Source organism: Lutjanus erythropterus, chromosome 17, assembly GCF_056507025.1.
Source record: "Lutjanus erythropterus isolate fLutEry1 chromosome 17, fLutEry1.hap2, whole genome shotgun sequence".
Classification (NCBI taxonomy): Eukaryota; Metazoa; Chordata; class Actinopteri; order Lutjaniformes; family Lutjanidae; genus Lutjanus; species Lutjanus erythropterus.
In genome coordinates, this window is record NC_139333.1 from 17,251,132 (window position 1) to 17,278,378 (window position 27,247).

The 27,247-nt window shown below is 40.7% G+C and overlaps 1 protein-coding gene across 4 annotated transcripts in view; it reads right to left on the reverse strand.

Moving 5' to 3' along the window:
• The window catches only part of dnmbp (dynamin binding protein), a 59,900-nt gene that overhangs the window by 20,191 nt on the left and 12,462 nt on the right, over positions 1-27,247 (reverse strand). For 3 of the 4 annotated variants that reach the window (XM_084740387.1, XM_084740386.1, XM_084740385.1), the window contains exons 2-4: positions 20,999-21,153; positions 19,090-19,212; positions 13,472-15,679 (exon numbers count right to left, since the gene is read on the reverse strand). In XM_084740387.1, coding sequence (XP_084596513.1) covers positions 13,472-15,679; positions 19,090-19,212; positions 20,999-21,143 — 2,476 coding nt within the window. In that variant the 5' untranslated portion in view covers positions 21,144-21,153. Of the gene's footprint in view, positions 1-3,270; positions 5,126-13,471; positions 15,680-19,089; positions 19,213-20,998; positions 21,154-27,247 lie in introns of those variants that run through there. The other variant, XM_084740388.1, reaches the window with a different exon arrangement.

Sequence of the window (27,247 nt, forward strand, 5' to 3'; positions counted from 1 at the left end):
AATATGTTTATCTGTTTCAAACAATAAAAGAAGTAAACATAAATTGTTAAACTGTATATTCCTGCAGAAAATCATATTTTATAGGGATATATGTCAGATAAACAATTGATTAGCAGGTGCTGTTTACTAGACTATAAAGATTTTTCAGACTAAGACAGAGGTCTGATATCTAATACTGGATTACTGAGAACAAAGGCCCTTCTACATGCTCTCAAAAAGCCTCGGCCATAACCTCAATGTCACTGAATCACAACGTAAACCCAATAAGTGCTGCAACAATATGGCCTAATGTTTTTATCCCTGCAATCAAATGCTTTACCCCTGGCAAACCCCTGACCGAGCTGAAACAGTTTAACAAGATTAACGGATGACAAGACACTGCAGTGGCAAACGTGCGCGTGTGTGTGTTTTGAAAAGTGGCGTCATCTCTCAAATAAGCCTCCAACTTGCACACACACACACATGTGCACACATATTGAGTCAGTCTAGTCTTGCAGTTAAGGAGTCAGGCCAGTACTGGCCACCGCCTGGCACCAGACAGACCCCCGCCATCCACTCACCATGCTGACGCTAGGGATTAATACTTGGACTCCCGAATTGGGTGTGTGGAGGGGGCCTGCGTGGACTGAGTGTGTGTGTGTGGCCGTGCGTGTGTTTGTAGGTGACTGGGGGAGGGGTCGTGGGGCGCCACCTGCTTCTTCTCAGACACAATGAAGTGAGTCAGGAGAGTGCTCTCTCTCTCTCCCTCTTCGATTCCTTCCTTTCGTCCATGAAACACACTTCCACGCACACACAGAAACACTTACAAACACCCACTATCCAATGTTGAACTAGTTGTTTTTATGTGTTTACAGACTACAACTGTTTATCAGTAACTCTAATCATCCCAGCACCCCACTATCCTTGTAAATCCTCTGTCCCTCCTGTACATTTGGTTTAACAGCTGATAACATCATCACTGAGCTGGGTATTTAACCACAATATTTTGAATGCTAAGCTACTGAAATGTCTCCATAGCATTGAAGTTAGCAAGAAAAGCCAAATGAAAGATATATAGCTGTCTAAATCAGGAACCTTTTCTTACTTTAGACTATATCTTAAAGTCAAAAATCTTCATTTGACACTGACACATTGCACAACTTGGATTCAAGGGGCAAAAACATGTTCCTGCCACTCAAAACAACTTCTTAAAGTGTGAAAATGTTGTATTGTTTTGCAATATGGACCCTAAATTGGGTATCATGTAAAGAGGTGAAGTCCCTTCCTTTCTGGTGTACCCCATGAGTATTACATAAAAATAAAAGAAGAACAATAATTAATGGCATGGGACAAATAATTTTTTGATACGTCACCATCACAAACTGTGCTGTCCCTTGTAATGTTATCTTAACTGAAGAGTTTTATGCAGCAACTCCTGGTCCTTTAATCAGCTGGGAAGAGAAAGAACGAGCGAGACCCATTGCTCATGTGACTAGACCTCACCTCAACGTTAGCTTGTGAACAGAGAAAATCATGACGTCACTTATGCGACTTCTGGGTGTGTAGTCTTTCTAATTCTGCATCTTCTCAGTTTTACGATAAACTGAAACTTTCTTGACGTAGAAAATTGTTTAAAATTGACAAACATCATATGTCTTTTAACTACTGTACATAATTTTTCCAAACTAAGGTCCCATGTTGGTCCACCAGAAGGGGAGGGACTTCACCTCTCTTGGCCAGGGCAATAAAAAACAGTGATATGTAACAGCAATGGACCCTTCAGTGATAGAAATAGGTTCAACAATAGTTTTAGTTTAATGCATTAAATGCATGCTGTGGCTCATAAACAGCCTCTCATATGCCTTGATAATGCTACAAGTGACATGCTAATAGCCTATCATCTGTCTGAAGTAAACAACCAAGACAATGACCGACTGAGCCTTCAGCCATGCAAGAACTGAACAGACTCGTTATGTTTGCACATAGCAGGAGTGATGAAGAGTATGTCAGAAAACTGCAGACAGACAGGGAGAGTGACAGCAACAACAAAAACCAAGAGCCCACAAAACCTGTTCTGCAGGCTCTTACACCTACAGATACCTGACAGTTCACTTTCCTGTGAGACAGGTGATACTGACATACACACACACACACGCAGGGTCCAGCAAACACACACACTTTCTAAGGAGGCGAGTCTGGCTCGTCAGCACTTTGAAGCCTCCAGTATTGATTGGAAGAGCACCTCTGGAGGTCACCAATGATAAGAAGTGAGACACCAAATACTGTCGACCTCTCCACCATGTTTTATCTACAGGGGCTGGAAATGACAAGAACACTGACCATGTGCTCATGTTTTGTTAGTCAACATCTGTTTAGTAATGTGGAATTATACCAGAGCCTTTCATCTTAATATTGATGCGTCTGAAACCCTAAAATAATACAGGCATTATATGTCATAACCTTACGCAAAGTACAACAGAAACTCATTCAATAGTCTTATAAATACGTCATTTTTAACATATCAAAAGTCTGAAGAAATCCAAGTGAGGGAAAGTACAAAAAAAAATTGAAATTTGACAATTCGTCCATGTCAAAAAAAATGATTTGTCTGTCTTCTTGTCCGACGTCCACACACAGGGCTCAGTGCTGCTGAATGGGCTCCAAAATGGCATAGAGGGTTTGTTTTCTTGCAATATCTTTGTAATGAAAAGTTTTTATCATTACATATTGCAGGTTTTCCGCAAAAAACTCTGAGATTTGACAGTCATGAATATGGGTTGAAAGTAATAGAAAAGCACTGGTTGAAGTGATATTTGAATAATTTTGCTTTAAATTCATGACTAATACAGTGATTTTGACTTATATCATCATCTTAGGAAGTGTAAAAGTGGTACCAGGTATGGTTAAGAACCTTTTTTTTTGTTATAGAGGAGACTTTTATGATTTTTTGATGAGTTTTTCTGTTGTAATTTGAGTGAGGTTCACCCCTTTTTCCACATAAAAAGCCTGTACCGAAAAGGCATTTTTGGAAGAATTTTTAAAACTTTTCCTTTACATGATTCCTTATACCTTTTTTCTCTCATTCAGAACACTTAAAGGACACAGAATCTACTGAGTTTGTTTATGTTGTAATGTGTGTGAGGTTGACCCATATTTTTGGGTAAAATGCTTGGACTAAGAATTAGATGTTAAATGATCACACAAGCATACTGCAGATAGCACCTCAGACTATGCAAATACAGCATATGTACCTGTGTACCTTGTCTCACATGATAACATCCTTGTGTTTACCTTTGTTCGGTTTCCTGGCGGTGGAAAACTGGGACTTTCGCAGGGTGCTTGGAGCTGTCTTCCTGTAGAAGCTGTTACGATCTAGCGAGCCCACATAAACAGGCTTGCGACCCCGTTTTGAACTCCCACCGCTGGACTCGTACCCCTTTTCCTGCTCATCGTTGTGCCGGTATATAACAGGATCCTCAAAAGAGTGCATCTCTCTGAGCGCCAACTTCTGGTTCTGCTGCTCAACCCATTCCTCACAGTGCGTCTTGCGATCTTTTTTAGGGTATTCCTCATATGACGAATCCATGGATATTGAGCGTAAATCGAGGTATCTGTCTCGGGCCTTGTAGCGGGAATGTTCCTCATCTCTGTATTCCCGGTGGTCTTCACTCTTGTAGTCGTAATGGTCTACATTCCTACGCTCATAGTGCTCCCTTGCTTTGTAGTGGTCCCTCCTTCTGTGGTCGTAGTCATCACCTGTATCCTTGTACCTGTTATAGTAGTCCCTCTCCCTGTAGTCACAGCGCTCGTCCAGTTCAGAGTCATACTGGCACCTTCCTTTACTGGTTTCCTCACCCCTTCTTTTATAAGCATCCCTGTCTTTGTAGTTATTTTCTCTGCGGTCATAGCAATCATCATAGTAATCGTCCTTGCGTTTTCGCTCATCATAGTAACGGTCCTCCTCTCTACGGTGGTTGTATTCCTTCTCTCTGTAGCGGTGACCCTCTTTAGAGTCATAATAATCCCTATCACGGTCGTAGTAGGGATCACTGTCCCTGTACTTGTCTCTGCGATCATATGTGTCTTTATGGTCATAGTAGTCTTCATACTCACTGTTGTAGCTGTCACGTTCTCTGAGATCAGGTTTACGTTGTTTCCTGCTGTCATAATAGTGCTGCTCTCTGCTGTCGTAGCGCTCGTTGTATTTCCTGTCATAATGATCCCTATGTCTGCATTTATCCCTATGATCATACTCCTCCAAGTCTCTGGGACTCCTATGGTCATTTTCTCTAACCCGATCGTCCCTTCTTCTTCTGTCCTCGTCCAGTTTACCCCCATATCCTTCTTGAGTTCTTAGGTCAGTATTGTCTTTTTCTTGTGGCACTCTGCTGTAGTCCTGGTGGTTGTACTCCTCTGGGCCTTGGTAAAAACAATGTTTGCCTTTCCACTCAGATATCCTCACATCCAGGTGACCATCTTGTGAACCAGGGTGGAAGTAAACATCCCGGCCCTGAGGCCTCTTCTCATACTCCCAACTAGTTTGGCGGCAGACAGGGCCCTGTCTAATTTGGGCTTGGTTCTCCCATTGTACCGGCCATGGTGCTGGCACATGCACCGGAGATGCCACTGGCCCACCTACAGGCACCATCATGCTGCTGTGCACTGGCATAGGGCAGCCTGGAGTTGGAACTGGGTCACCAGGGCTTGGCACCATCACTGGTCCCTGTGGTTGTCCAGGAGGAGCTACTCCATACGCAGGATATCCAACCTGTTGCTGCTGAAGCTGCAGTTGGTGTAGTTGTTGTAACTGTTGTAGATGGGCCATCCTCTCTCTCTCTCTGGCCCAGCCGGCATCTCCCAGCTCCTCCACGCTCTTCCCTTTCCGTACCGGGGCACCAGCTGGATAGTTCCAATCCACTGGAGTAAACATGACTGGGTTGCCATAAACCACCGGACTCTTCATGACTACCCGGCGCTGAGACAGCCTCTTGCTCAACGTGGCTTATTCCCTCTTTCCAAAGTCCTGCATTCCATAACAAAGCGCTGTGGGAGACTCCACCTGTCAGGCATATTGTCTATAACTCTCCCACTTGTTTTCTCTGTCTCCTCTGCACTGCCTCAGCAGGACTGCCCGGCCCAAGCACCTCCCAGCCCTCAGTGTAACTGAATCGCACCCTCCCCACAGCTATCTCAGCGAATCGTGGAAGGATAGGGGGGGCAGGGTTATTGAAGGAGGGGCCTCCTAGGGTTAATGATTCAGTGGAGTCACATGAGTGGAGGATTAGCCCAACAGTCCCTCCCATTGTTTCAATTGGCTAGTACCTCTGTTTGCAGCAAAACAGTCTGCCTGGAGATTTTCTTTGATGGAAGAAGGGGACTAACTTCACAGTCTCAAGTCACAGACTCTGGCACCAAATGTTTTGTTTTTCACTGCCATGAACAATCCTCCATCCTTCCTTGTATCCTGTTTTCTTTGTTTTTGCTATTTCCTGTGGGTTTCACTGCTACGCTCAACAGGTCATTTATGCAGCCGGTAGTGATAAAACCAGTAATGCATTCCTGTTCATTCAACGCTGGTCAAAAAGCCATAATATTTGTGTGTAAACTGAAACTGAGCGAGAAACTGACCTCAGTCTGTCCAGTTCGACTTTGCCCTAGATTTCAGAGAGGAGCAATCAGTTACACATGAAGACGGCCACGTGATTTAGTTTGAAACAAGTTTTCTTTTTAAGTAATGATTCAAAGAGCAGCGTGAAGTAGAAAACAAGTGACAGGGAAAGATCTAAGCAAAGGATGGTTATTATATTCAGATATTTAGAGGGATTCAATGAGTGTGGAGAGGTTTTTGAGAGCACACAGTCTGATTAGGCCGGCGCAGCTCCTGAAAAAGTAGCTGCTGCTGTGTACAATGAGCTATTGTTGAAGACTGTCCCCACTCACAGAAGAGACACGATCTTTTTAGTGTGAGAAAAAACTCAGGCCTATTCATAAAGCTGGAGTATAATATATCCCTCCCCCCCTTTAACTCTCCATGAAAGAGGCAGGTTTAAAAGGACTTGCACACACTCAAGTGCACGTGATACACACAGACACACACATGAGGGACAGTGTCAATTTACCATCAGTTCAAACAATCTAAAATGTAATTAGAAGCTGGAACTTGTTTGTTCTCTGAATACCAAAGTTTTTTTTTTTTTTGCAGGATTTATGTTTTGATTAAAATCCAATTCCTGGTGTAGCCCAACCTTGATAAACCTTCTCACAAATGCAGAGATAAAATGTAAAGACACATGTAAACAAAGTCTTCAGTTTCTATATACACCACAAAATATCCTCTTACTGGATGATTTTATCTTGCACCCTGTATTTTATCTTGTTTACTGGAAAACAAGTAACAAACCAGCAACTAATCTTATTTGATTCTATTGAAGTTTACCACAAAACAAGGTAAAATAGGTGTATTGCTTTGTAACAATACGTTGTTTCAGGGATTTAACATTTTTTTCTGTTTTGTAAAGTAAAAGAATTAAATATTTGCAGTGACTCCAATTAAATGCACAAAATATTGTTTTTTTTGCCTCCACATAGATAATGAAAATGAATATTCCTCTAATATTTCTGTTAACAAGGAGCCACGGGAGCCATTTTGCTTTGATTTTTCACGTTTTCCACCAGTGGTGACTGATTTGACTGTGCAAACACATCCTTCTCCTTTCATTCATTCAACCACTTTCTTGAAAAGGTTGGCGTTGCCATTTTTGTGCACATCCAGAAACCTGCTGATATCCAGGTCTTTCTTAGTGTTTGAAAGTAGGTGTGACTCTTCTTCCAGCCAGAAATTTTGACTTTTCTTTTGTGCATGTCTCCGTCAGCCTCGCAAACAGTTGGTTAGATGGTTTGTTTACAGCACAGAGCTGACCGTAAACAGGCAAGAGGCTGTGTGTGTCACAAACTGTAGTGAAAACCCCAGTAGAGATATTCTGAATACACTGTATACACGTCTGAAGTTTCTTTTAAAACCAGAACAATTAACAGTGTATCCCACGTGACTTAAACAGAAAATGCTCCATTCAGATTAAGACCTCATTCAGAATATCCAAATAGAAAATGCTGCTTTTATGACCTGTATCAAATTCAGAATATTGTCTGAATAATTGTGGGAAGTGAGTGTGCATGTTAACACAGTCGCTGTTAAGATGAACACTTTTGCAATGCACTGGCCAAATCCCATATTGCACTGACAGTTTCGCAAGGTAAGACTGAGCATAGAAATCTTACTTGGACATTGTTCTCTTCTTACGTAATGCTGTTTAATTATCAGTGTTCAACATCTCAGCTTTCAGTGGCAGAACACAACCGAAACTGTGTGTCTGTGTATGTGCGACAGCTGCAGGAATGTTAAATACAACATTCCTCTCTGTGGCTGTGTTAGCTTATGCAGATGAAGGTGTCAAGGACTTGATCGACAATCAGCACATCCAGAAAAAGCGCTGTGATGTCCAGGAATAAGGTCATGCATCAAACTGTCTAAGGCTGACTGAGGGAAACACGAAGCTGAAACGGATCCTGAAAACAGTGTTAACTAGATCAGGCTGCGGTGTCATGGAAGCTGATGGAGGCGTTTTAATGGTGGGTTTAAAGAATTAAAGGAGGCTGAAGGTCAAAGAGCTTAAAAAAGAAAAGAAGAAACAGAGATGGTGAAGGCTGAAAAACTCGCTCTAGTGTGGGAAAAAGTGACTAAGCACACTGTAAACGGATTTATAGCGACTTTATCATATTATATGAGCTAATTAATATCAGTCATGATATGATGCAGCTGCATGCATACTTGAGAAAGAGATAACTAATGTAATGCACATACAGCATAATATGTTTTGTAACTCCATTTGGTTGCAAACATCAAAACATTATCTTTTGCAACTTTTTGCCATTTTTTGCCAAAGACTCTACAATTTAAGATCCATACAGCCATGTACTAGATATTAAATCAGTATTAAAGTGTATTGACTTTCAGTGGAACTACACATCATGATTCAATGAAACTTTTGACGATAAGTATTTGTAATTTAAATAGGTGGCTCTGTTCATGTGGATAACCTAAGTTAGATCACAGCAATCAACCACCTCAATCTCAAAACTTCACCAGCAGCAGTCAGGTGGGAAGAAAAGAAAGAGGAGAGACGACCTGTGGACAATTCTCTCTCATATCCAAACAGACAGAAAGAGAAAGTCTATTGCTCCCAATGAGGACAGAGCACCTTGTGGACTAAAGATGTGCAGAAGAAAAACAACACTGAGCTGCAAAAATTGTCTAAAATTACGAAAATTAAAAATATGTTCAGCTCACTAAAACAAAATAAAAACAAAAGACTAACACAACTTAAAAAAAAAACTACAATTTTCAATGTGTCACTACGAGTACACTGTAAAAAAAAAAAAAAAAAGTTGGGAAAACTTCAGGGTTACTGCCTTCATTAGACTCTTTTAAAATAAACTAAATTCACAGTGAGCTGTTTTGATTTGTTATTATCTACATGCTTCAAAATTAAATGAATGAAAATATTTCCTTATTTAGTTATTCACATTCACTGAAATGGCTTTACTTTTTACTTTACTTGTTTGAGTTTGCGGCTCAAAACTCAAAATTCTACTGAAGGAAGTTGCCTTGACATTTTGTTTTCTCAACTTTTTAGTTTTTGCAGTGGAAAACTAAAACATTTCTTGTCACCGCAGTTACCAAATGATAATATTGTATTCTCTACTTTCAAAATGTGATCAATTAATGATTCTGAGTAAATGTGATACAAATAAAAACAGTTATTAGTTTTATTGTAATAGATGCATAGAGTTGCATATAGCTCACACTCAGAAAACTCTCTGTACAGAAAGGATACTTGAGCTAACATTAAAAGACGTAAATCACAGCCTGTAAACATATAATTGATTCTCTCTGTTTTGAGTTTCAGTATTACTCCTCGTTCGGCCTCGGTGAGAACTCTGAACTGGCCTCTGCACAGTGAAGTGCAGGCAGAGCCCAGTGTGAAAACTACTCCCTGCCTTGCAACAATAAGCTGCTATTGTCTTTCAAACGTCACACTCAGGAACACACCCTACAAAAGCACGGAAAACACTCACTCCTGGGTGAGTGTGTGTACGTGTGTGTGTGGACACACAATAGGATGACAAACAAACCTTTTTTGCAACAAGGATCCCGAGACTATTCTTGATATGTACACTCCTTTATGTGAGAGAAGCTTTAAAAGGGAAAAGAAAGGGAAACATAATATCCTATTAACAAATCCTGCTAAAAGCTTTTGTGTCCAACTAATGTGTTGACAATAACCATATCAGACGCTCTGCAGTGGGAGTGTGCTCGGCTGTTTTTCCCCCTCAGATGCTTAACTCTGACAAATCATGTCACCATCTTAGTCCATTTCCACATCTAACAGCTCAACAAATATCAAAGGAATTTACTGTGAAATAAGGGTGTGAGAACTCTTGTAATGTGATGAGTGAATGGAAACTATGTGGTTGGATGACCCTTAGAGGCACCTGTAGCCACTGGAACGTGTTCCTGCCCTCAGGCTGATTCCTTTCATCGGCAGACATAATGATCAGGGATTCACCCGCTGACATGAGTCATTTCAATACAACAAAAACTGAAACAATAAACAGGCGTTATTAGTTTACTTGTATAATGACAAACACAATTAAAGGAGAAGTACTCAGTTACGACTCAGATTACCTTAGATGAGCTTGGAGATAGAGGAAAAATAGCCTAAATTACAACTAACCTCAACTGATTGCTAATCTGTGAGAAACCTGGGGGAAAAAACAATCAATTAGGATCAATAAGAATGAAACAGAACTGAAACTTATTGATTACAGTGTAAAATGAGACATTGACATTACAATGAAACCTGACTGAAATCTGCTAAATGACTGAGGACATGTGCACGTGTGGGGGTGTAACAGTGAGAAACAGAGAGCACTGCTGTCTGAAAGTTGATGCAAGTTCATCCAATCAGCACAGAAATAGAAAAATCACTGAGAAACTGTTCATGGATAGAATTGAGCAGACTGAATACCTTAAAAATGAAGTTAAAGTTGGGGCAGGCAGTTTATTTTTGGCATCACTGGGCTGATGTTTCATAATAACCTTTAAGCATCATGTTATTCTTCTGCTACTGCTCTTGACTCTGTTTTCAGACTTTAGAAAATCTAGACTGTAACAGGTGACTTCGGCCAATCACAGGTCGGTAACTTTAATTCAAAACTCTGCAATTCTGCCCACATTGCTTTCATATATCCAGATGCAAAAGTCAATCCACTCACTGCACTGAAATAGATTTTAACATGACATATTTTGATATACAGGAGATCCTCGTCACCTGTTGTCAAATAGACGCCACAAAGCAGAACAAGCACTATATCAGCACAAACATTCATCACTCAGGTGGCTGTGAACTGCATGACTGAAGGTCATTCTGCTCTCAGACTGGACCAATCAGAGCAGAGCTAGATAACAGTGTTTGATACTCTCTTACATGGGACAAAACATACTCCTATGGAAAGGGCAAAAATAGAAATAGAAAACATTATGGAAAAATGTAATTCAAGTACATATTAATTCTACTCAATGTCATAAACTGATAGGTATATTCATTGGTTAAGAAATCTATATCATGCTTTTGTAAATATTGTCATATTACCTAAGAATAACTGGGAATTTTTCATTTTTTATAATTAAGCTTCTAATAATTAACAACGCTAACACTAATGTTCCAAACACAATCATTAGAGCTCGGTATCGGTGCTCGACCTTTAAGATTCTGACCGCAATAACCCAGTACCAAGCAGCATCGAAACTTCTCCAGTCAAACGATACCTGCATTCAAATCTCTTTGTATCCAGATCTAGGAAAAAGGTTTTTGTATGGTTTTGTTTGCAGCCAATCACATTAAGTGTTCTTGGTTTTAATGAAACATGTGATTGGCTCCATCAACACAACACTGACTGTCAAACAGCACAACAGTCTGACATTAACCTGATAAACAGCATCTTCAGTTCAAGCCTACCTGCCGCTCTGTTGGACCTGGCCTCCCGAGTGTGTCCAAACAGTGTGGAGAAGCGTGCCATGGGCCATGTCACAGCTCGCCACAACCACGCTTTACGTCCCGCTCTAGAGTGGGACATGCTGACTCCACTACCGCGAAAAAATCTTTCCCTCTCCTCACTCGTTTTCAAGAACAGATGATGGAGGAAAAGGATGAAAGGTGCAGAGAGACGAAACTGAGGAAGGTGAAAGAGGCAGGACATTTGAACAGAGAGAGAGAGGGGACTAAAAGAAAGAGAGGAGATGGAAAAAGAGACAGAGGCCCATGTGCATTGCTTATCCTCACACCATGTGCAGGAATGCACCTCGTACCTATGTGAAAAAGTGTTGGGCTGCCAGAGACGGCACTGTGCACCCAGACAGTATGAGATAACAAACAGAAGTGGTACAAAACTATTGTTTCTGATATGTGCAAAAACAATTGGGCCAAAAAAAAAGAGCCATGGGCAAAATCAGTAATTTAACCTTGCAGAAAACAGGAGTTGCTTGTCTACTGCTGCCTCAGTTAGTTCAGTTTGTTCGTGTTATGGTGTGACTTCGATGAATCCGAACTAACCTTTTAAAGCACCAAAGTCACACAATAACACAAACAAATCAACAGACTGAGGCAGCGGTAGACCAGCAACTCCTGTGTTCTGCGTGCCAAAATTACTGATTTCGCCTGTGGAAGTCTGGATGGTTTGGAGTGCGATATTTGATTTACATAACAGCAGCTTCCCATCAGGAAAAGGCTGTCTGATGGCAAAGTAAAATAGTGAAACTATTCTAAACATAGCATAAATTTAAACTGATATTGATTTTTTTTTTTTTTTTTAGGTCGACCCTTTTAAGTGGCTAAAATACCTTCTTTTGTTGACCCTGTCCACAACAGTACATTGCTTAGCTTCGATGCTGAAAATGACATATATATTATTAATTAAACTCAAACAGTACCTGACAAAATCTGACTCAAAACAAATTTATTACCCTTGACCCCACCTAAACCCTGAAGCAACACGACTAACTCTGACTCTGCCACATTTGCTTCTTTTCTTCTAAATTAACAATGTGGTGAGACAAAGCAAATTCCTCAATATGCACAGACACACACACACACACACACACACACACACACACACAAAATGTTATGATAACCGTTAATTTAAATACACAATCCTCCTTCCGCTGGTCATTGTGGACAGTAAATAGGGATGTCTTGTTTGCATAGTTTATAGTGGAATTTAAATACCTCGTGTTCATGTGTGTGTGTGTGTGTGTGTGTGTGTGTGTGTGTGTGTGTGTGTGTGCGTATGTGTGTCAGGATTGACAAGTGAAAGAGGAAATCTGCTGAGCACTGGTGGCTCATTTTTAGATTCCTGCTATATTACATTTTGTCTTCAGTGACTTGGTATTAAGTTTTAAACTAACCTGCAGGCAACAGGGCCTCAGAAGTCAACTATGACATCAAGTCAAACAAGTTCTACTTTATTTGTCTTCTCCTCTGCATTGTTTCTACATAACCCTCTCTGCTATAGCAGCCAACTAACTTGTAGACTGAAAAGGAAAACCAAAGGAAGACATTTACATTAGCTGGTCAAACAACACACAAAGAGATGTGTTTATAGGATCTACAGGACAGTTTGAGGCTGTTTAAAATTATTACAACCAACATTAAATTAACAAATTACGCATATAAGGCTTCATGTCAACACCAACCTATAATCTGTAAAGCATTTTAAGTGACAATATGTTTTTGGTATTTTTGTTTGCTTCCATCTTCTCTTGAGATGAACTAATGATTTTTTTTTTTATATCAATTCATCTTCAGATTATTCTCTCAGTTCAAAAGCCATGACATTTACCTCAATACATTTACAATGAAAACAATGAAAAGCAGCCAAGACTTACAATGAAGACGCTCCAGCCAGTGAATGTCTGGCATTTCTTATTGAAAAATGACAGCAATTATAAATTATTGATCCAAAATACTTACAAATTAATACCTCATCAATCAATCAAACAAACACTGCAGCTCTAGTCTGCTCACATTTCTATTTTAGGAATCTGTAAGCTTAAATCTCATGCTTGCAAAGAGAAAAAACAACCACCAGGGTTCAGTGCTGAATCAAACCCACCTTGTCTTCAAATCCCATCAGTCCTGTGATGTTATCATCACTTCTAGAAAATTCAATTTTGCGTTTAACTGAAGACTCACTGAAGTACCAATCTCAGAGACCCTGGTGATTTAGGGGTTTAATGCCATAAATCACAACATCATCAGTTTGAGTCCAGACTGGGACCTTTGCTGCATGTTAGTTTAATCTCTCTGCTGCTGACTAGCTAATAAAGGCATAAAATGTCCAAAAACACTCCAAATCCACTGCCCAACAGTCTTACCTTGTAGCTGCTGCTGCTCCAGGGCGAGTGTTTCCAGCGTGTAGTTGCAGAACTCAAGATTCTCCATGGCTTGCATGCGGGCCGTCTCATCTTCCTCCTCCTCCAGCATGGTCCGGAGTTCCTCCGCCGTGTGTGCGTATGCCTCCATGTCATGTTCCACCTCTTGTAGCCGCAGGAGCAGCTGGTACCTTTCCTCCTCTTCCCTCTGTCTCTGACTCTCCAGCTCCATTTCTCTCTCCAGCTCTTTCTCAGCTTCCAGCTGCTGCTGGATTTCATGTTCCTGGGCAGCTGCGAGGTCACCAAACTCTGTCTGCCCTTCTGTTGTTTGGTCGAGGACGGGTTCATCCGGGCTGTAGAAGATGGGGCTGCTGGTTGGAGGAGCGGTATTTTGTCTCGGGCAACGAGGAGGGGGACGTGGGGCAGGACGGGCCGGTTTGTACGGAGCTGGGGCTGGGGGACGAAGGGCTCTTGGCCGAGGAGGGGGAGGGCGAAGGGTCCTGCGTCTCTCCAGTGAGGAAGTGGCAGAGTTGGACTGCATGAGGTGGGAGGTGGGTGAATGCATGGAGCCTCGGATGATATCACTTTCATTGTTGAAGTCCAGAATGGAAAAGTGGCGTGAGACACAGGACTGCTGGCTCAGATCAGAGGACATGTCCCTGGGTGCACTGGAGCTCATGTTAGTGTCACTATATGAAGTCGTCAAACTTTTCTCAAATTCAAAAAGCTGCTGGGAAAGCTTGGTCTCCAGGTCGCTGGCCGAGGCTGCCAGGGCGTCTAATGTGAAGGATGTTGGCATCAAACCGTTGGAGCCACGTGTCGTCTGGTGGGAACGCTGTGTCTCAGCACCGCCCATCATCATATCGGCATCACTGACACTACTGTGGCGAGCTAGCTTCTTCTGCTTATGGGCCTGAGCGAGGCTAAATAACGCCTGGGTAAGACTGGCACTTCTGTTGTTGGTGGTGGCACCATCCATAGGTGGACTCTGGTGGTATCTGCTGTCTTTAGACCAACTGGACTGAGTGCTAGGGAGGGTTAGGCTATGGGTTAGTTTGGACTGTAAGGATCGAGAGTTACCATTGGTATACTTTGATCGATTTGCGCCAGAAGACGGGCTATGGTTCCTATGGCTACGTGCAGGCAGGCTAGGCCGGGATGGGAGTCTGGGCCTTGCTGGAGGAGTTGATTTTGGTCTCTCTGGGCCTCTTTGTGCTGATGCAACTGGTCTACGTGGCTGACTGTCAGGCCTGCTACCCCCATCTCTCTGTCCTCTGTTGTTAGTTTGAGGTCCAGTGCTTTTGTTTTCCTGTTGCCACCTCTGCTCCTCCGTCCTCTCAAAGTAGTCCAAGTCCCACACTGTATGATCCTCATAAGTCATCCATTCAGGATCATTCTCTGAACCGTTGGGACATAAATGGCCTGAGCTGTCCTCTTTGTCCTCCTCTAATACAACCACATTTGTTTCATCTGCAGTTTTCTGTCCATCGTCCTCTATTTTGACAAAACGATGAGGAAAAATACCACGCCGCCCTCGCAGTTCCCCCTCCAGCCAGCCATCTTCCAAAGTGCTTAAAATACGAATGCGATCCCCCTGGTCAAAGTCCAACTCGCCTGGCTCCATGGCCCGAAACTCATATAGTGCCACTGCAAAGACACCACCCTCCTCCTCTTCCTCCTCTTCTACTACAGCCTCCCTCTGTTCCTCTTCCTCTTGCTCAAAAACATGTCCTTCTTCTACACCCTCCTCCTCAGTCCCCTCTTCTGCATCATAACTGTCCTCGTAACCAAATTCTGAGTCATTGTTCAAATACTGGCAGTCCACAGGCTCCTGAGGAGATCGGAGGGGACCCAGGAGCTCCACAAACCCCTCTGGGAAGATGCCCCTGCGGCCATCCAACTCTCCCTGGTACCAGCCCGGCTCGGGCAGGCCGGTGATGATGATCAAGTCCCCCTCGCGGAAGTCCAGCTCCTCGTTGAGCTGCGCGTGGAGGCTCATGAGGGCCCGGGCTTGGCCCAGGGCGTAAGGTGGGAGCTCCAAAGCCTGGGCCTGAGCCGAGCGTTCAGACAGCTGCCTGGAGCGGCCAGAAAGGTTCAGCTCCTTCACACATGAAGTGGGGAAGAGACCACGGACACCCCAGGCATTACAACCACGCTGCCAGGATTCTCCAAGGTTCATGGACCCTCCTGCATCTCCAACTACCACATCACCTGCAGAGAAAAGGAAAATGTTTAAGTCTCGGCCCGTTTATGAATGTGCTTTCTAATCTATATATAGCCTACATTTAAACTGAAATCAATTTCTTGAGATGGGCCTTTTTTTTAGGGTGGCTAAAATACGTTTCACTTCGACCCTGTCCACAGCTGTACATTGCTTGGGTTTCTATACCAGCACTCCTCTCGCCTTCTTCAAACTGGGGGCATGTCGACTGCAATCTACTGTAGGTAATGCACTGACTATGGACAAGTACCTCATACAACCCCATTTCAAAAAACACAAACTATCCTTTTAAGTTATTTCAGATAACCTTTATTATCATATTCCTTATACCCATAGTGGGGTCAGCACTGCTGCTAATATATCAGGAGAATCTGGGATTATAGGAATGTTGATTTGTCAGCCAGAGATCACGGGGGTCACATTCCAAAGACCTGCGGCTCCACCTCCCATTGTGTCTGGGACCAAACTGGCACACAGCCAAACAGGGACCATGGAAATTCATACTGGAAATGAACATTTCAACTCTCACACGGCCAAGACTGTTTCCTATATTTGCTATCATCCAGGAAGTGTTATTTATCTCTGACAACAGAAAAATACACTGGAATATGGTGGTTGAGTGAATCTGGTCATGGTTTAAATCAAAATCAAAAATAAAAAATGCACATGTTTGTTGGATAAAAAACATCAAGTCCATTGTTGATTAATTGTAATAAGTGTGCAGTTCTCAATACTTCAACTACAACTATGACTATACCTACTACTAACACGTCTAAGGACACTGAAAGCCAATAATAAAAAGTTTTACCAACATAAATGACCTCTGCAAACATCGGTGTTGTGTGCCTGAGAGTGTTGTGAAGGACAGATTAGAAAAAAACAACACAATAACTAATGTAATCATGTTAAACAAGTCAGAAACATATAACAAGAAAGTCAGCTGAGTCAGTCTGTGTAGGTCTGTAACACTAACCTTGACATCTGGGGACATCTAGTGGGGAGTTTTGGAAAGAGACTTTGTGTGTTTATTACGTCAACACTGGGTGACTATATGTCTATTTTTTGTTTTGTTTTTATATTAGTTTCTCAGTGAGTTTACTTACAGATGTTTACAGTTTTTTTTTTTAAATATTCTTTGAATTTGCAGATAAATATCATCCCATAGCTCTATTAATTCACAAATGTAAACACTTAAACAACAGGCCCATATACACATAGATGGCTCTAGAAGAGAAATTAATACTAATACGCTGATTTGTAATCAAATCAGTTATTGTGAGTTAGAGTTTTATATGTTTTCTTTAATAAAAGACATTCATAATTGGACTCTTCATTAATTATGGTTTATTATGGAGCAAAAGCAAATGCCATAAGCTACAAATCAGGTTCTACATTATTTTAAAAAGGGCAGCAAATGTTGAGCTCTCAGAAGCTGAGAGGAAAAGAATTACACAAATAACACTAAACCTATGATGGATGAATCTGTCAATGAGGAGCAGATCAACTGACAAACTCACAAAGTGGAAAATGAGAAATAAAATAACTGAATTAGTATTTCAGTAACACTTCATATTAAGGTACACATAATTATCATTAACTAGTTTATTATTAGTATGTATATTAGCAGCATATTGGCTCTTTATCAAGCACTTATTAATGCCAATAAATACAAATGAATTACAGTAGTTGTTTAGTATAGAATCTGTGTTAATTAATAAGTCTAAAAGTACTGGTGACTTACTTATGAGCAAGACCTCACTTGAGAATGGGGAACATATTCTGGCACAGAAAGACTTAATTTAGTTATTAGACGCTATTAAAAGTTATAGTTTTGTTGTGTAACAACAGACCATATTTATTAACTGTTTTGGTGCTATCATCTTATGTGGTCCATACTGAGCAAAACACATTACAATTATAATTCATGTACAACTTCCTTACTTTTAACAAATAAGCAGTGATAAGGAGGTTATTGAGGGGGAACAAACTGCCTAGAAGTTGTAGAATAGCAGAATAAAACATTAATAAGTGCTTTATAATGACTAAGAGCCAATATATGACTATAAGCACACTAATAAGCAACTAGTTAATGGTGTATATGTGTACTGAGACTCACTCAGTATGCAAGGTTTCTTTAAATTGTATTAGTATTTTGTTGGATCAGTTCTAACTTGTCTTTAGAAAATCCCTCTGGGTCCATGAAGTGACCTTTACCTTCTCTGCAAATCAATTTTCTAGAGAAGCGCCATAAGACATTATAGCAGAGGTCTGATTCCATCCTAAAGTGTTTCTAGCTCTGGGTAAGAGCTGTTAACTTTATTTATTCATCCTTTATTTAACCAGAAAGGTCCAACTGAGGTAAAATATCTCTTCTGCCTGGAGCCCTGGTCAAGATGGGCAGCAAAAAATAAAATAAAAAAGTTTGATATGAAAGTACAGACAACAAACAGAGACAAAAAATACCACAAAACGTACCAGAACACAACAAACAGACACAAAACATACAGGAATCAGGGGCTAAAGAGAATCACAGCAAACAATGACACCTATTAAAAGCAGTAACACTATTTTGTCAAGTATTTTTGAACATGTTGAGAGAGGGTAAAGATTCAAAGTTAAGTATGCCTTGCAGCTCATTCTAAGTGTGCAGGGCGTGAAAAGAAAAGGCAGATTTTCCGCTGATGACATAGTGTTGTAGCTACTTGGGAAAAATGTCAGGGAAGTGGATATGTGCTGCAATTTTTTTTTAATCAGTCAAGCTTTTCCAATAAATGTGTGTGTGTGAAACGTATGTGTTTTTCTCCTTAAACACAGTGAAGTCTATTGAACCATCTCAACCAGTCATGAAACGACTGGACAATCTTTATCCATAGACATACCATACACACTTTCTTAAACTGAGATCTGACTCCAAAGAGGATGTCATTAAGGAAAACCAGTGCCTTGACTCCATTCACTATGATCAGTTGTTTTATTACAGTAGGATTTGTGGAGGAAAATATTTTTTTAATAATATTGTTTTACAGTTATTAGTAATACCCGTTCCTACTAAAATTAAATACATGTGTTGTTCCTAGTTTGTGGCAATGGAGACAAGGCATCAGTCCAACACAACACAACTACAGTACAACACAAAAACAATTTACCTGAGCACAGTGACATCAACAAGTACCGTTAAGCTAAGTGAGGAAAATGACCCATTAGAGTTAACAGTAGTATGACTAAAGCACAGTGTTTGGCTCATGTTACACCCACATCTACTCATAAATAACAGATAACAAACTCCATGTGCTCTCTGATAAACTCCTCATATTTTATGACGAGTCATAAAGGTTAACAGTGATTCATATTTGAATCATTACTAGAAATGTCTGCGTGAGCGTCTGCAGCGTGTCTGTACCTCTCTTCAGGGACAGGTTGCCCGGCTCTGCTGAGCTGAAATCGTTGATGCACACGTACAGTCTGTCTCCAGGCTTGGTGCTGGGGATGGTGACCTCCTCCACAAAGGTGCTGGGAAACTGACCTGCAGACAGGAGACGGAGGAAGAACACAATGGGACGACTGCAGTGAAAACAACATCTCAGACACAGGCCTGTTACTTCTGTTTCCTCAGGACAGTGACAACTATGACTGTGGTCACTTATTTTCTACATATACTGAAAAAGTGTTATCCACATGTAGTGTTTTCATCCTAATTATATTATCTGCAGATAATTAGTGTCGATAAAACATCAGAAAGTAGTGAAAATCCATGATGTCTTTAAATGTCTTGTTTTGTCGTCTAAAACCTAAATATATTTAGTTTAACATGATAAAGTAAGAAAAGTGGTAAATCTTCATACCTGAGAGGCTGATAACAGCATTGTCTGCTATTCTGCATGAAAAACTACTTTGACCATTAAACTCTTATTATCAAAATACTTTGATAGTGTAATTCTATTTTACCACTTGCTAGTCCAACATGGTATTTTACTTGCCCTGTATGGCAAGCCGTTTTAACATTTTGTGTCTTATATTCTGTGTGTGTTCTTGCTGATTTCTGAGTTTTGTGTTTTTAACGTAGGTATTTATTTTTGTGTTTTGAACTGTCTCTTGTATTTGTACTACTCAAAGGCCCATCTAAGGACAGACACTGCAAACTAGCTTGGTCTGTAAAAGCTGTGCTGTGAGGCATTGATTGTGCTTCATACTTGCCCTTTTTGAGTAACATTAAATAAATATTTTTAGAACCAATACTGGGACAAAATGAGGCACTGCTTGGCACTGCAATCCTAAACTCATATGAGAAAATAGAAGCAATGTATTGTTGTCTTTTCTTTGCAGATTCAAATCGCTGGAGAATGCCAAATGATTAAGAACAGATTGGATACCGTCAAAATAACTGTTATTTGAACAGTGCGGAGTGGCATTTAGTGTAAATGGAGAGAGAGCTCTAATGCTCTAATTTCTTTGAACTTCACTTCAGCATGTTGTTCACCCGGTAACAAAAGCAGTTTTCATATTTCCAGGGAAGTCCTGTCATAAAGGTACTGATCTCATCTGTGCGGGTTAGTAAGAACACACTGACGTCCCATCTGCACTTCCTCTCTGAGGGAATCCCCTTTCTCATCATTAGTGACGGCTGACTTTTGGAAAACTTAAGTGGATTTCTGTGCGTTCGACCCTTCAAGGGCAGAGAAAGCGAGCCGGCGGTGAAGTACACTTCATGGGCGTATCTTGTCCAGAATACATTGTGCCCTTTCACCGTTTCCTGTGTAAAATGTGATACGTGCAAACAAATATGATTTAATGTGTACGAATTAATTTATCAAAATAAGTTCTATAATGCTAACTTCCTCACTTTTCAGAGTAATTTTCATTGATTATTCTCAATTATCAGACCTGTTTAAGTGCAAGAAATAATCCCCTGCTCCTTCACTCTAATGTGTAATGCATTACAAAACTCGGACAGGAAGTGAACCACAGCATGTCAACAGTTATTAGAAAGCACTGCATCAGCTATCCTTTCAAACACAGCTTGAAGTGCTCACACATGCACCCATCAGCACCAAAGTAAAAGACCAACAACTCATCTCGGAGGAAGAGCCATCTCATGAAACACTTGTCCCTTAGTTAAAATGTGTTATGTTTATATTTACATGAAGCAAAAAAATAATAAAAAAAGACCAAACTGTCAGCCAGTTTCCCATTTAGCTAATTTTTATAATAATAATAAGCAACAGTAGGATTCTCCATTTAAATTCTCCATAGAAATAGTCAACCATATATAGTAGGTTTATTTCTGTTAATAATGACCCCTGACACATTACCTGTGACGCCATCTTTGTTACCAAGCAACCAGAACTCATCCAGGACACTGAGCACCTCGATGACATCACCGGTGAAGAGTGGAAGCTCCTCAGACACGCTGGGGAGAAACTCGAACACAGCACGCACCACCGATCCTGCTTCCATCACTCATAACCTGCAGAGGTAAAACAAACAAACAAACAGATATAGAGAGATTAAGAGATAATTCACACACAACTTTATATTAAAAATGCATGAAAAAAAAAGATTCAAAATGCTGAAAGTGCGAAACTTAAAATAAGAAAAGTCTTTCCCATGAGGGAACATGTCTCAGTTTTCTAACCCAGGCATGCTGGTGCTATTCAACATCCTCCTCACCATACAAATCAACAAATCCCTCACAGAGAGGGTGAGCTTTAATCGAGAAACAACAACAACTGAAAGGGGACGTGAGAGCGTGAGAAACCCACAATAAAAAGGAGAGAGAAAAGAAAAGCAAAGGAGAGAGAAAGAGCTGTACTTAAGACGGCTGAAGGACATTCCTCAACACTCCTCTGTCCTTCTCCCATTTCTCTGCTCTCTCATGAGGAAACAACAGTTAGAGATGTAGAGTGTCTGCAGCTCTGGCAGATGCTAACATATATATTTTATACGACACACATATTCAAATGTAAGTCTTTACCTGCTGCATATCATCTCTGACTTTTGAGCCTCTCACGTAATCATTTGTAGAGTTTCCAGTCATCAATATAGGCGACTGTTAACATTGTGAAATCTTATGAATTATATTTAATTTTACAGGGGATCTAATGAAATAAGTGTATAATTTCACATCATACAGCTGTTAAACAATAATATTTATTTCATTATAATGAATTATCTTTATCCATTTCTTCTCCTCTGCTCCCTTATCCCCGTCTCATTTCTTTTCCTCTCGTTCTGTCCAGTTTAATGAAATGAATGCACCACCTGAATGATTAATACCCCAGAGGCTACAGATCTCAGCTTTATTTAGAAATGAATGACTCCATTTAAACTCTCTCCAGCAGTATAATATGTGGTTAAAATCCAGTTCAGTGGAACATAATCACATGCTCTTCTTAAATAGGCATCCAGCTCCTCCAGTTGTGGTTGAAGCCCCTAACTTCTGGCTGGATGTTTTGGGAAACAGATAAGATATTTGGATGAATGGGTGCAATTTCAAACTAAAAGAAACGTACAAAATGTGATCAATATGATTATGTGTGTGAAAAGAAGCCATATAATTAGAAACCAACTGCATTCATTACTTTTAGCACATAAAACATAACAAATGTATTCAAATTTGTGCTCAATCTCTGTTTCAATTATCAGCAAAAATGAGCAAACACACACAGAACCCGACAAAAATTGCATTTAATAAGTATTTTAGCAGCCCTTGTGTATCATTATCTGGAGACAGACTAACCACAGGTGGGGATGGACACTCTGAAAGAGACGGGAAACGAGAGAAGAGGGCTGCAGTCGCCACAGTCAATGGGGCCTCTGTTGAGTGGGCCGAGGGGGAGAGGAACAGGGCTCTAGCCCCGTTCAGTGGGACTGTCTCTGTGGAGAGACATGGCTCAGGTTCTCCTGGACGTGGTTGCGGAGGTAGACAGATGGGACACATGACCAGCATTAATAGAAGAAAGAAAGGGCACTGAATGTGTGAGTGTATGTGTGTTTGGGTGGTTGAAGGTTAAGCAGTGCGGTTTTGCCGAACAGAGGCAGTTGGCGGTCACTGCTCAGTGAAGTCGGCTGCGAACTCAACACCACATAGTGTTAAAGCCACAGTGAAACCCAAGCCAAGGCATTAACTAATGTGAGCCAGTGGAAGGTGCCCAAACAACACAGCAGGCAATGAACACAAAGAGAAGTCATCGGAATAAAAGCCACATTCATTTTTATGTTACTTTAATATCAATTGATCTCATCGCGACTTAATAAAAGAATAAAATGCGATGCCTTCTTAAAGGGATAGTTCTGATTATTTGGAGTGGGATCGTATGAGGTACTTATCGATAGTTAGTGTATTACAGTAGATGCTGGTCAACAAGCCGCCAGTTTGCTAAGCAACGTACTGCTGGACACGATCAGCAACAAAACATTTTTTTTTTTGAAAAGTCAAAATTAGTTTAAGTGCATGCTATATTTAGAATATTTTCACTGCTTTACTTTGCTGCCAGACAGCTTTTTCTGATTGGAGACCGGCATTAGATAAACCAAATCAATCTCTCTCCAAGCCAACCAAACTCCATTCAGCAAAATCTATAATTTTACTTGTTGCTTGTCGGGTTGCTTGTCTAATGCCGCCTAAATCTGTTAGTTTGTCTGTCTGACTGCATGACTTTGGTGAATTCAGACTATGTTTTTAAAACACCAAAGTCACACAATAACACCAGCTAACAAACAGCTGGAGGCAGCAGCAGACCTGCAACTCCTGTGTTCTGCAAGGTAAAATTACAGATTTTTCCAACAGAGTTTGGTTGGTTTGGAGAGAGTGATATTTGGCTTATGTAACAGCAGGTTCCCCCTCAGAAAAGGCTGCCTCACTGCAAAATAAAGCAGTGAAAGTATTCTAAATATAGCGTAAATTGAAACTGATAATGATTCTTTTTTAAGTGGCACTCCTCTCTGCTTTATTCAAAGTAAGTGCATGCATGGGTGCATAAAAGTACCTCATACAATCACACTTCATATAATCGAAACGATCCCTTTAATGTCCTTTATATTAGGGTGAACAACAGCAGACTGTAACTCATCCTTCTGCTTATCCTCAGTACAAATAAAACAATGGCTACCTGTTAAACAAATTAAACGTGTCCTGACATGCACACAGGTGTATCAGCCATCTTGAAGGAATGGTTTCCATGGAACAGTGACTGATAATGATCAACCCAACAAATCACAGCATCGCCTGCTGTGTGTTAGTTTATACAACAGGTTCCTGTAAATAGACAGGCTTCTTATAAGTAGGGAGGTTGACACAGAATGCCTGAATCGGTGTGTTTGGCAGGTTGGATGTAAATAAAGACACCTTATCTCCCTCCAGGAGAGCAAAAGGCACTCTAGACTGTTAAGTTAAGATAGTTGAAAAATGCTCTCTCTGGGACATCAAACAAGACTGTGTTGTCTCATTCATAAATAAAAGATGGGTGCTCACAAACTGTGTGATTTTTTTAAAATGATTTCTGTATCAGGTCAGACAAATAGACGAATGTCTTACCTTTATACACTGTGAGAAAATGTTGTGCTTTGAATTTAAAAGAGCATGACAGAAAGCCAAACTTCACACAACTGCTGGCACACGTTACGAATCACAAGTGAAACCACTTTGAAACCGCATTTTAAAAATACCTCCACTGCACAGCTGGGCTTTGCAACGCTCAGAGACTTTGAGTGTGTGTTAACTTTTCTGTCAAACTGCCAAATGCCACTCCAGAGATTACCATTGTTTTTTGCCTGGTGAATAAAGCAAATCTTGCATGTTTTACCAGTGTTTGGCTGGTGGCTGGTGCTAATTTTGTGTCCTTTTAGTGTCCTCACAATTTATTTCTGTGACGTACTGAGGCATTGTGACACAAACCAACCTGAAAACAAAACATGATTTTCTTAAAAAAATTCAAGTGAAAATTTCCTTTAATTCTTTCTCCCTTAAGTCTTAGTTTAACAAGATGAATATGTTGAGAGAAATATTTCATCAGGCTCCATCTTGACTTCCTGTGTTGTGTATGTCACTGCATGTGAAATCTATGGTTAGACTGCAATCGTCTTTGCACAGGCATCATTTATTTACAGGTGTTATATTAATGTTGATTAATTTCTCAAATTTAAAGGTGTGAAAATCAAGAGTACATGCATTAAATTTACCACTGTCTACCAGTTGACTCTGTGCATCTCCAGCTTGCCAACCACAGCAGAGCTTACAACCAACACCCAGAAAACTAAACCTCTTTCCACACCTGACCACAGAGCCAGGACCTGCAGAGAGTCACTGCAGCTTTCCTCAAGTTAATCCTCAGATCTGCCTCCCGCCAGACAAGCTCCTTAGTGTTATTTATGGATCTGTCAGTGTGTCAGTGTGGCCCCTGTGCATGGTGACTTTTACACCCTGCTTTGGCAAATCACAACACCTGATGGAGACGCGGTTTTGTTTTCCAGGGACACTGTAGCCCCATACAGTAGTTGAGCAGAATTTAACTCAAATTTTACACAGAGCAGCTGGCATAAAAATAAACTCATAACTTTTATGAGGTCAACACAGTAAAAAAAAGTGATGAATCAACCTGTTTCCCTTAATAAATTAATCAAAATATTGCACTTCCATGAAGTTATGCAAAGATACTACAATGATTCAGTGTCACATGAAGAGTTACTTCATTAGTTTGTGCTTGAATGTGGTCACAGCTGTGTGCATGTTGGGTGAGTTCCAGTACAGTTTCCACATAGAGATGTGTGGCATTGACAAATGAAATTGCATTATTTTTAGCCACATTTGCAGCTTTTGGTTGGTTGGCTGGTACAAACTGAAATATGGGTTTCCATGAAATTATGCACAGACATTCATGTGAAATACTGAACAACTACTGGATGGATTGACATGAAATTTGCATTCTTTTGTCCAGTACTTTGGTTTAGGACCAAATATGTGCAAAATTAACAGGACTGTACTGCATGTTTTGAGGCTTTGATCGTTGCCATGGTAATCAAATGGCAAAATCGGCATTTGACTATTCAGATAGTATATTTTCCTGCTGGCAGCCTCTGTGTTGCTTGTGCACCTGCTATTTAGTTGGTCTGCCTAAGGCAGGTCTGCACGCAGCACCCCTCTGCTTCTCCCCCCGTGTCTCTGACAGAGAAAGACACAACAGGCGCTGCGGCCTCAGAACCTCATCTCAGATAGAGAGGCAGGAGCTTCATGGTGAGCTGGACACAGACCGACAAAACGCCGGCAGCACAAGCGACATCGATGCTGGGACGCACAGCTCTGCTGTAGCAAGCATGCATGAAAGAGAGAGAGATGAGAAGGTGGAAGTTTAACTGTTATACACCATTTATTAATAACTTCCTCAAAACACTGCTCTGCCATGACACACCCAGCCGATATTTTCCCATGATAAAGACAAATATTTTTTAATTGCATTGTAAAAATATCAAAATGTTTGGACATCTGACATCCCTTTCACTCACAGCAGTAAACAGGTGAACGTAACACTTCAGTTCTACTTTAAAGGACCAAGTGTGAGATTTCAAACACCTTGTCTCACTCTCCCCTTCAAGTGTATAAGAGAAACTACGATGGCTGTAAACATGCACAAAATGCAAAAGGCCAAATCTAGAGCGTGTTTTGTCTGTTCTGAGCTGCTGTAGAAACATGGTGGTGCATCATGGCGGCCTCCGTGGAAGAAGACCTGCTCTCTCTGTAGATATAATGGTCTCATTCTAAGGTAAAAAATACATAATAATTCTTATTTTCAGGTATTTATACACTAATGAAAACATACTTTTGAATATTCTATTCCTCTTTTGCCATATTCTGCCAATAAATCCCCAGCTCTACTTCAAACATGTCTCGGCCTATTAAACTAAGAGCAAGAGTAATTACATTCACTTTCTATTAAGCTAATTCCATTCATTCTACTCTTTGTAGGCGAACATCACATTTCTACAACACAAATTAAATTAAGCAGCAGCCAGCAAGCATTAATTAGATTTATGGTGGATTATGGTGTTCTTGGTTCTCCCGTCTGTTCCAAACACCAAACACACAAACATCAGTTTCACATTACCTGAAATTAAATTAATTAAATTAATTAAAAAGTACTAAAACATACATAAATGTCTTCATCTTCACTGTAAAAGCATACAGTGCAAGTGTCAGTGCGGCTCATTCTGACTCACAACAGCTGAACGCCATTTTGTTTGGATTTGAAAAAAAAAAGGGAAAAACAGGATCACGTCAGGAGTAGCAGGCGTGTCTGGAGGAAACCAGATTGTACCACATTACTTTCCAACAAGAAGCCACTTCCACAAATTCATGTCCCGCTCAGTTCATACATCAAAAGGATTGATAAGTGTTAACTGCTGCCGCACCACAGCAGAACAGCTCTTGGAAAACGTACATGGGGCTTTTTTCACACTGAATGGTCTCCATAACAAGACTTCAACAGGTGTGCCTCTTCTATTAGGATTTATGATGCCTTGATAAGCAGTGGAACTCTGATCATAACTTAGTATCCTGGAACAAACTC